This window comes from Anneissia japonica, unplaced genomic scaffold (genome assembly GCF_011630105.1).
Source record: "Anneissia japonica isolate Jap-2015-1 unplaced genomic scaffold, ASM1163010v1 scaffold170_len151065_cov129, whole genome shotgun sequence".
Classification (NCBI taxonomy): Eukaryota; Metazoa; Echinodermata; class Crinoidea; order Comatulida; family Comatulidae; genus Anneissia; species Anneissia japonica.
The window spans coordinates 11679-23082 of record NW_022753219.1 but is presented as its reverse complement, the minus strand read 5'-3'; the positions used below and the strand labels follow the sequence as shown (position 1 = coordinate 23082).

Sequence of the window (11404 nt, the reverse complement as noted above, 5' to 3'; positions counted from 1 at the left end):
TTATTATTGTTATTATTATTATTAATATTATTGTTATTATTAAAATATGAATCCTAATTTTGTAAGTATTTTCTCACTTGTAGGTATCTCTGAACTGGTTTAAGGAGTTTAATGATCAACAAAAAAACTGCATGATGAAAAGACTATTGGTAAGTTACTGCTTAAAACATCATTCATTGCAGCACATTGTGGTGGCTCCAGAAATTTAAAATTTAAACAGATGGTCAAAGAAGGTCCCAGGAACACCTAGAGTCTTGGTAAGGGTTCTGGAATAAAAAATCTCTGGTGGGGTTTATGTGGAGAAATTTTATGGCTTAGGATGTCCCAAAATTATAATTATATTAGGGATCAGCAATCAAAGTATAGAGCTTTCATTATCTTGTTTGAGGACCAATCTGCCGAGATAATTTCTTGTTCCCATTTACGTACAGATACAAAAAATAGTCAGCTTGTTACTATGGCAGCGGCACATGTCCTTGGGCTGTGGTGCACGACACAAGGACTGATGTAATGGTACGGTATGACTAAGGCCCAATCTAGGAGGAAATACATTATGTGAAAATGTGCATGAAATTAGAGTGAATTTATTAACTACAGGTATGATGCTCTATGTAGTCTCATAATCCTTTAATATAAAATATGATAAAATTCTGCAGAAATGTTGCAAGTACATTTAATTTCTAGTTTTCGATTCATTGTTCAGGATCCAGCGTCTGAATCACGGGTTACGAGGGCGTGACAGATTGGTTCTCGAACAAGTATCTCTCCATTTTCTCTTTGTACCAAATACTATAAATGTTAGAACTCTTATTTCATAAATGACTTGAAATTTTGCAGGAATTGTGTGAGCTTCCTCAGATGCATATGTTGTCTGTGTTAATGGAACCAATTCTTCATCAAACATGTCCACATAACTGCCAAGACCTGTTGTCATGGCTACCTGCTCAGCTTTCTCTCCATGTTTTATCGTTCCTTGATCCAGGTATGTTTTAGAATCTGTCATTTTGTTTTTGTTTTCCATCTAAATATATTATCAAACCAAATGTCATTAACAGCCTTAGCTGAGATAGCTAACTTGGTATGGAGATATTTTTAATCTTTGTACCTGGTTCAGTTCCATCTGTTGTTCCCCTTTGTTACAGACTAGACAGCTGAAATGCAAGATTGAGATGAGACTTGTTAGTCATGTGTGCAGTGTAGTCCTTATGCATGTTAATGTGCATTCTTCAGAAAGAGTACTATGTGATTGGCGCCTAGGCCTAGTGTACTGCCAGGTTTTCACCACCTTCTATCACACTCATCATTTGCTGTCACTCTTGTCAATCGCTATCATAAATTACCCTCATCAGTCGCCCTTGTAATAGTCATCCTTGTCAGTCACCCTCATCAGTCTTCCTTGTAAGTCATCCTTGTCAATCACCCTCATCAGTGACCTTTGTATAGTCATCCTTGTCAATCACCCTCATCAGTCACCCTTATAATAGTCATCCTTGTCAATCACCCGCCTTAGTCTCCCTTGTAATAGTCATCCTTGTCAATCACCCTCATCAGTGACCTTTGTAATAGTCATCCTTGTCAATCACCCTCATCAGTGACCTTTGTATAGTCATCCTTGTCAATCACCCTCATCAGTCTCCCTTGTAAGTCATCCTTGTCAATCATCCTTGTCAATCACCCTCATCAGTGACCTTTGTATAGTCATCCTTGTCAATCACCCTCATCAGTCTCTCTTATAATAGTCATCCTTGTCAATCACCCTCATCAGTGACCTTTGTAATAGTCATCCTTGTCAATCCCCCTCATCAGTCTCCCTTATAATATTCATCCTTGTCAATCACCCTCATCAGTCTCCCTTATAATATTCATCCTTGTCAATCACCCTCATCAGTCTCCTTTGTAAGTCATCCTTGTTAATCACCCTCATCAGTCTCCCTTATAATAGTCATCCTTGCCAATCACCCTCATCAGTCTCCCTTATAATAGTCATCCTTGTCAATCACCCTCATCAGTGACCTTTGTAATAGTCATTCTTGTCAATCACCCTCATCAGTGACCTTTGTAATAGTCATCCTTGTCAATCAACCTCATCAGTGACCTTTGTATAGTCATCCTTGTCAATCACCCTCATCAGTCTCCCTTATAATAGTCATCCTTGTCAATCACCCTCATCAGTCTCCCTTATAATAGTCATCCTTGTCAATCACCCTCCTCAGTCTCACTTGTAATAGTCATCCTTGTCAATCACCCTCATCAGTGACCTTTGTAATAGTCATCCTTGTCAATCACCCTCATCAGTCTCCCTTATAATAGTCATCCTTGTCAATCACCCTCATCTGTGACCTTTGTAATAGTCATCCTTGTCAATCACCCTCATCAGTGACCTTTGTAATAGTCATCCTTGTCAATCAACCTCATCAGTCTCCCTTATAATAGTCATCCTTGTCAATCACCCTCATCAGTGACCTTTGTAATAGTCATCCTTGTCAATCACCCTCATCAGTGACCTTTGTAATAGTCATCCTTGTCAATCACCCTCATCAGTGACCTTTGTATAGTCATCCTTGTCAATCCCCTCATCAGTGACCTTTGTATAGTCATACTTGTCAATCACCCTCATCAGTCACCCTTGCCAATCACCCTCATCAGTCTCCCTTGCAATAGTCATTCTTGTAAATCACCCTCATCATTGACCTTAGTGACCTTTGTAATAGTCATCCTTGTCAATCACACTCATCAGTGACCTTTGTGTAGTCATCCTTGTCAATCACCTTCATCAGTCACCTTTTTAATATTAATCCTCGTCAATCACCCTCATCAGTCACCCATGTAATAGTCACCTTTGTCAATCACCCCCATCAGTCTCCCTTGTCAACCACCCTCATAAGTCATCCTTGTCTATCACCCTCATCAGTCACCCTTATAATAGTCACCTTTGTCGTTCACTCTCATCCGTCTTTCTTATCAGTCACCCTCATCAGTCACCGTTGTCAATCACACTAATCAGTTGCCCTTGTCAATCACCCACATCAGTCATCCCTGTTATTCACCCCATCAATCAACCTTGTCAATCATCATCAAACATTGACCCTCATTAGCTATATTTTCATTAATTAAAGAAAAGTTACTACAAACATAAATAATGTAATGTTTTTAATATTTCTAAAGCACCAGTTGATTTTTGGCCTTACCAAACATATTGTGTGTGCCTGCCCTACCTCTTAAATTACAGTGCCCAGGCAGTATATCCTTTTAAATGTTTCCTATCGGTCAGTTACGCAATAAAAATATTTTTATTTTTCAGTAAGTCTTAGTGCATGTTCTCAAGTAAGTAAGGTATGGTATGAGTTAATTACACACCCATATTTATGGCAACGACTATGTCGTCTTCCTAAGTGGCAACTGTCTAGGGCAGAGGAACACAAGCAAATGATCAACCACATGTCCTCGACTATAAGGGTAAGTTAGTTAATAACATATGCCAAACACAGTGCTGCCTTAGGTTTATCTAAGAAGTGTTACATTTGCCAACCACTGTGTAATCTTCTTCATACTTTAAGTGCTTCCTTAGGTTCACTACTAACATTTGCCAACCACAGTGTCATCCTCTTCACACTTTATGTGCTCCTTAGGTTCATTACTAACATTTGGCAACCACAGTATCATCCTCTTCATAATTCAGGTGCTTCTTTAGGTTCTTACTAACATTTGCCAACCACCGTATCATTCTCTTCATACTTCAAATGCTCCTGAGGTTCACTACTATCATTTTTCCAACCACAGTATCATCCTCTTCATACATCAAGTGCTTCCTTAGGTGCACTTTTAACATTTGCTATCTACATTAGGAAAAAAAAAAAAACTTAAAAAAAAAATTTTAACTTAAGGATTTTAAAATATTTATAAACTATAATACCATAGTTTTATTAAATGGGGCCCCGATGGTTTTAAACAATAAAAGCTGGGTTCTGATGTTTGAGATCATGCTTCTGATTTTGTGATCAATCTGCTTTGCATTGTATATAGGCCCTACATTATTAAAACATGTTTAGTTCTTACTTAAATTGGCCTATTTTCTGTATTTATTTACAACTAGAGTACATAGGCCTACTGTAGGCCTATACCAGTACCATTCTATGTTCTCTAACAACGCAGTTAACAGTTAATTTTTCAATCTCCAGCAAATTTTAAATAGCATCCCAAATCCTCCTTTTTTGGAATGTAAGGAAATAGATAGTGCTTTTCCTTTGTTGGATCGATTGTAACTCTTGAATGTAGCAACCCCAAAACGAATGGCACTTCAGTATACCAATTATTCTCTTGAACTTTATATCCTATCGCATTGTTTGTGTTTTAAGTTAACTTTATTTATTTTTTATTTTTTTTTTAAGTGTACAGTTTTGGAATATTTTATATCTTTAAGTTAAATTTATTATTATTTTTTTAAAATTTTCAATGAAAAATAAATGCGATCGTTATATATATATATATATATATATATAGTCTGTTTGGTTTATGAAATAAATATCTACTTGAACTAATTGAAATAAACAATGAAAAATAACTAGGCATATGTTACAAATACATCATGTTACATTTCATTCCATTTTGTATGTTTTGTTTTTGTAGCTGCAGGTTACCAGTGTAATCACGAACACAGGTAGGTATTAATACATCCTGGCATTGTAAAAATTTCACTTTAATAACCGTAGGCCTAGGTTGTTAATGGTGACCTCTAATACATTTTCTTAATAGGGCTGTTCCTTTTTATAACAGCCGACCATTATATTGACACTGTTTAGAACATTTGATGAAGTGGTGGTTTAGTATATTTCTCAGCAGTAACTTTGAATTTACTGGTTTTATTCTCTTATCGGTCAGTATTTCTGTCTTTCATTTTTTTTTAAATATCAAATATAAAAACGCAATCGTCTCTTGGTATCACTAAAACTGCAAAGAAACAAATACAATGTTGAATTGATAAACTTGAAGGTTCATGAACCTGTAGAACAATGTAACGGTGACACTTGGCAGTTTGTAGATAAGGTATTAAGGTAATCTCAGGTAACTGTTCCCTTGTAATTTAGTGTCTACATATATACATATATATACATCACAACAGGCTTACTTTTTAAGCCAATTCATTGACAGACTTACAACTGAACGAAGGACCACCAAAAAGTGAATCTTTGCCATTGTCAATTCGTAAAAAGATTGTCGAATGTGTTAATGAAAGTACTTACTACAAAAAAGAATTGGTAAAATGGCATAGGATCAGCAAGGACACATTTAACATCTGGGATTATGGGGGCCAGGTGATCTACCATGGAATTCATCGGGTAAGTTTTCTTTAAACCATTCATTAGTTGCGATTATAAGAATACCGATTGCAGTACCTGCTCGTAAGCGAACGAGCAAGCACACTAACTCACTCTTTTGATCAATTGCCTACACTGGTATAGTTATTTTTTATATTAGGAATTGAAGGCTAATAAACCTGCATTCCCTCTAAGTGATACACAAGTACAGATGCTCAGTGACATTACCATTAGTTTCATTAGACATTAGTTTCATTTGAATGCAATGCCATAGCATATACCATTATTTTAAATAGATCTTCATGACATCAATGGCAGTTTACATCATCGTGTTTAACCTTAACGTCAATCTGGATGACAAGGCCATTGTAATGGATTCATCAGGGGTAAATTTAATATTAATATATATTTCATTGACTAAATGTTTTTTAAAAGGACATTTGTATATTTTCCGATATCAACACATTTATCTGTTATTTATAGTACTGTTTTGTTATAGTACATTATAGGACATATTACTGTATAAAATTGTAGTATATATACTGTATAGACATTAATATATATTAGTTTTAAAAATGTGTTATTATTGTCACGTTTACATCATTTTTCTCATTATAATTATATTATCGTTATCATAATTATATTATTTTATCTTTGTTATAATTTACCATTATTTTCATACCATTATTATCATAGTTATTGTTATTGTTATTTATTTTTATATAAAACGTTTATTATAAAAAATAATGTTCAACCAATGTTATGCTATGAAATCATTTGTTATTTGTTTTCCTTTCAAGCAAATGCGCATTCACCACCTGACAAACCTTGAGTTCATATTATATTGGATTTTGTCAGTGTACATTCACAGCCGTGAGTTAAAAGATGACCTGAAGCTACAGATTGCATTACCAGCTATTGTCCTCGTGGGTACTCACCGAGACTCCCTTGGATCCACTGAACAGGAAAGGATAAGCAAGGTTAATACTTATTGAAAGAATTGGAGCAGAATATAATTATTGTCCACCAATAGTATACATACTCAGATTTTTCAGAATGATGTCTATACCATCTTGCAAACATTGTATAGAAATTAATACGGTAGAGTGTATTATATTCTCATTCTTTGAAAACATATTTATATACCACTTGGTGTCTGTTATCAATGTCCAAGAACCTTTGTATGGTTGGTCATTATGGCCATAATTCTGATCATTTTAGCCTATCAAATATCAAGAATAACGCTGAAAGGGCCATCATAAAAGCGCTGTTATCTTTTAAATAAGTTGTGCTTTGTAACAATAAATTATAGGATTGGCTATGAAAGCCATAATGAAAGTACCGTAATATTTTTTTTTATACGTGTTACAATGCTATGTTTCATTATGACTTTCCCTGTTATTCTTGACATTTGCTTGGCTAAAAATCAGAAAAGGGGTCCTTTTTTTCTACAACGTAACGCTTTAAAAAAGTCGACATTTTCATTTTGGCGAAGAAGACCAACCCTATAGTTACGGCGCTTTTATTGTTACAATGTGCCGCTTATTTACAAGCCTATGGCGCTTTTGACTTTTATTTCTGGCATCTTAAATTCAGAAAAGGCGGCGCTATAGGTAAAGCGTAATGTGTTTAAAAAGCTAGAGGCTCTATCATTATGGTCGTGATGGCTGACTATACCTTTGACAATACACGGTTAAGAAAATGGATAAATTATTTATTACTGTACTTTTTTTCTTACTAAATTATATGACCAGGTAAAGGAAGCGTTCGACAAAATAGAAAAGGCACTGATGGGTAAACCATATGAAAAGCATGTGTACCCAACATACTTTGACATCGAAAATAATCGTTCAGAAGTAGATGGCAATATTGCTAAGCTGAAGAAAGTGCTTGATCATCTCATGACAGCATTGGACAAGCCCATTCCGTTGAAATGGATGCGTTTCCGTAGCGAAATTCATAAGTTAAAGGATACAACAGTAGTCTGTCCTTTGAAAAAGGTAAATTTTTCAAGTATTAAATATTTTGTTGTAGTTGTTTTACAGTAATTACTGTTAAATATTTGTGGTCAGTAATTATCATAAAATTTAGCCTATATTAAAATATTTTTGTCTATCTTACAATATTTCTGAAAATTATTTAGTAGTTAAGTGGAGTGATATGAAATTCCCCCCCCCCCCAAAAAAAGTGCTAAAAAATCAACACTTCCGCTTTTGTCGACGTTGTAAACGATGAATGTTTAAAAAAACACTCGTACACACTTACTGTGATATTTTCAATAAAATCAAAACTTTCATCAGCATTTTGGAATTCTCCGAAATGGCACATCAAGTTAGCATAAATTAGAAATAGTGTTACTGCATAAATTGACAAAGTACTGCTAAAACTAAAAAACTAAGTACTGCAGCAGTGTTGAAAGTTTTGAGTTCGTTATTAAAGAATAATTCATCTTTTTACACCATATTCAAATGTAGAAACAAATATTTCTCATTAATAACAAAACATTAATCAACTCGTAGCCTCATTAAAGTATTAATTGTTACTTAAGGTGAAAGAATTGGCTGCCAAGCTTGGAATAAACGAGGAAAATCAACAAAGTGTCCTATTGAACTTCTTGTATGACCTTGGCGAAATCATATACATGCCTGACAACAAGGTTTTACAAGAGTACGTGGTATTGAATCCAAACAAGAGTATGTGGTATTGAATCCAATGCATTTTGTTGAAATGGTCACAACAGTCATCACTGTGAAACAACCCAACTTGGAGGTAAGAATAAACTTATCCCTTGTATTGAATATGTAGATTGGTGGTTACGATGATCGATTTCCAATTCCATAGTCATATGTTCAAATTCTGTAACAGTATGGGTTTTTTTGTTTTTTTTTGTTTGCATGACTAATAAACCTCTCCACTCCATAGCCTTAACTGCGAAACCTTGACTTAGAAGTACCGGGATGGTGTCCGACGAGGGTTAGGTTAATCCTTGTTAAGTGTAGGTTTTCAAATTAAAAATGCTGTTGTTAAAATTTTAGCCCCAATAGTTTGTTAAAATAATCATTTATTAAGTGATTTTTACCTCTCCCGTTTTGTAGTCTTGACCCCAAAACATTGACTCAGAAATACCGGGTTGGTGTCAGACGGGACCATGTTTTACCATGTTATATTTAAGTCAATGTACTGTAGTTAAGCCCAACCTTAAAATTCCTTGCCCCGAAAACCTCGACTCAGAAATACTGTGTTGGTGTCCGGTGAGGGATGGTTTTTTTTTATCATACTGTAGTTAAGCAAATGTAATTAAACCAAACCATGTAATTCCTTACCCGAAACCCTTGACTCAGAAATACCGACTGGGAATAGTTTTCCACCCTAGTTTTGGGTGTATGTAAAGCGCCTAGAGGGATATGTAATCCATAAATGCTATACAAATACACTTTACTATTAGTATTGATGAGACCTAGTTTATAAAGCCTGACATTATTTTCCTTTATTTAAGACATTTCTGAATATCAGTCACCTTCTTTAAAATGGTATGAAAATTGTTCAGTCTGAAATAGTCAAAAAAAAAAATCATAATGTTCTTTCTATGTTATTTCAGTCAGCACTGTATAAAGACCTCTACAGAAAACTTAACGAGGGTATATTAGAGGAGCCGTTGTTCAAGAAGCTTTTGGAAGATCGTGGTGTTGATTTGAAGAAGTTTGACTTTTTTGTCGAGTTGATGAGACGATTTTGTCTTCTTTGTGAGAGAAAAGTAAGTTTAAATTATATTACAACAAGACTTTAAATTATTTAGCTATGGATTGATAAGTACGTCAAATGCAAATGTTATATAATACCATGCAGACTCCAAAAAGACTAAGAGAAGCCATGATTCAATATTCTGTTTTTTATTCGAACATCATCAGGAATGAAAAATAATTCTGTCCATAGGGACCATATACCAGAATTTAAGTAACTTAACTAACCAATCAAAAGTGAGAAACCGGTAAAATTGACCAAAAAAAACAAACAAGGTGTGACATATTATTAATGAATTAAAACAAAATCAGTCTTGATAAAGTGTGAACACATAATTAATATGAATAAATAAATAAACTTGATGTTAATGGCTAGTTCAACAATGCAAGTTCTTTGGATGCTTTTTATCCAGTATTTAAACATGGTTTATAGCGCCTAATAGCCAAATTTTGTTTAGTTATGAATACATACTGTGGGTGAAACCGAAGAGAGCAACAATGCAGTCGGGTAGAATTTATTACAAGTTCAGCAATATTTCATGATTGGTTGCTCTTTATTATGAATATAATATCGCTTTCATTAAAAAGTGTTACATATTTTTTGATAGGCAGCCAAACCAGGAAACCGTTCTTTCTTTGTACCACTTCGACTGGCACTTGAACCATCGTCCGATGACCATAGACGGGTCGACAATTATGGTGAGCGCGCTATAAGCATATACCATGACTTCTGTGGATACCTTCCGGACGAGTTGTTTCCACAGCTGGTTACAGAGTTTATCGACAGGTTTCAAGATGAAGAAGGAAATGAACAACCAAAGCTGGCACGTGATCATGCAGAACTTTACTTCGATCAACATCATCGTGTAATAATGTCTGCAATTACTTTTGGACTGAACCGACTGCTGAGGGTAATACATGTTTTTTGTATGAATTTTGTAAAATTCTATTACACTATATTACTCCATATTTGATATTGGTAAATACTCTTATGTATTTCTTATATTGCTAGTTTTATTACGTTTATTTCCATTTGTCGTTTCTTTATTATACTTTAAGCAGATCACTTCAATGGGACAAACTAGCTCTCAATAATTGTGTTTAATGATCCATGACAGTCGACTCTGTCATGGATGTGTTGTTGTTGCTTTTTTTTGTACCTAATTCTAATATGTGTCTGATGTTTCTGATCTTTTAAATGTTTTCGTTTAAGCCAGTTCACTGTCAAGGAACCTGTTTTATTTTTTTGTGTTATTGACTTTATTATACGTTAAAAGACTATATAATAAATGAAATGGTTTCCCTTCAGACAACTATTCTTAGAAGGAAGCGAGATGACGTAGCACAGAAAGACCTCGAACCATTACCAGAAGCCTGTAAAACGGTATATTGTAATTCCTTTAAAAATAATGATATTAACCTATTGTGTGATTATTAAGTCACTTAGCCTAATAGTCTTATTTAGTATTTGGTTTAACCCTGCCAAACCTTCTTACAACCTACTATATTGACAGCATGATCGATGTCTCATCAAAAATGAGTTAAACAGTATAACGAGTGTTTCAAAGAAGCAGGGTTTTTTTTTGGTTTTTTTTTTTGTAGGTTTTGGAGTTTCTTGAGGAGTCATTCGAGGTCTCCCAACAGGGTGGCAGGAGGGGGTTTCAATTCCAACGATGTATACCTTGCAGCATTTGCAGCAAGAATTCACCAAAGAAACACATACAATGGCTGGGGAACTTTGAAAAGGAATGCCTTCCATGCAAAGATGATGCAATGAGTGTCGTACGCTATAAACGACTATTTGCAGGTAAGATTGGAAAAATCGTTCTTGATTGTAAGGGTTGCTTATAATGCATAATGAATTGTAATTAGGCAGATGCTAGATGACTAAAATGACATACTTTAATTATTATTTAAATTGTTGAGGAATGCGACTAATAATAATTGTAACATAATAATTACTTTTGAAAATCCCATTCAAACGAAATTAAACTAAAATTAATTTTAAAGATATAAAAAAAGAATAGGTATGTGATTTTTATGATTAATTGGGAATTTATTGATGGTTTTACAGGTACTGTGGATTCAGGTGAACAACTCTCAGAAAACATGTCACATACTGAAGGTATGGCATTAATATAGATATTTTGAAATATAATTACAAAATTGTAGAATTTTAAAAAATATTTCTGATATTTGTACAGGGGCGGATCCAGCATTGTATATGTATGTATATATATATAGGTATGTGCGTATGTATATATATATATATGTATGTACGTATGTACGCATGTATGTACGTATGTATGCATGTATGTATGTATGCACGTATGTACGCATGTATGTATG

The 11404-nt window shown here is 34.4% G+C and overlaps 2 protein-coding genes across 2 annotated transcripts in view; both read left to right on the top strand.

The window, feature by feature from the left end:
• Positions 1 to 76: 76 nt before the first annotated feature.
• On the top strand, positions 77 to 4030 carry LOC117122753 (F-box/WD repeat-containing protein 2-like). The gene is made up of 3 exons (XM_033268460.1): positions 77 to 149; positions 838 to 982; positions 3302 to 4030. Exons 1-3 carry the CDS (start codon positions 132 to 134, stop codon positions 3463 to 3465), a joined length of 327 nt encoding a protein of 108 aa, XP_033124351.1. The 5' UTR covers positions 77 to 131; the 3' UTR covers positions 3466 to 4030.
• Positions 4031 to 5219: 1189 nt separating this feature from the next.
• LOC117122749 overlaps positions 5220 to 11404 on the top strand; it is a 9175-nt gene continuing 2990 nt past the window's right edge. The window contains exons 1-10 of the mRNA XM_033268455.1: positions 5220 to 5336; positions 5612 to 5701; positions 6116 to 6295; positions 7070 to 7328; positions 7972 to 8084; positions 8914 to 9069; positions 9664 to 9966; positions 10365 to 10439; positions 10658 to 10862; positions 11130 to 11180. Of these exons, the coding sequence (XP_033124346.1) occupies positions 5618 to 5701; positions 6116 to 6295; positions 7070 to 7328; positions 7972 to 8084; positions 8914 to 9069; positions 9664 to 9966; positions 10365 to 10439; positions 10658 to 10862; positions 11130 to 11180 (1426 nt within the window). The 5' untranslated portion in view covers positions 5220 to 5336; positions 5612 to 5617. The remainder of the gene's footprint in view (positions 5337 to 5611; positions 5702 to 6115; positions 6296 to 7069; positions 7329 to 7971; positions 8085 to 8913; positions 9070 to 9663; positions 9967 to 10364; positions 10440 to 10657; positions 10863 to 11129; positions 11181 to 11404) is intronic.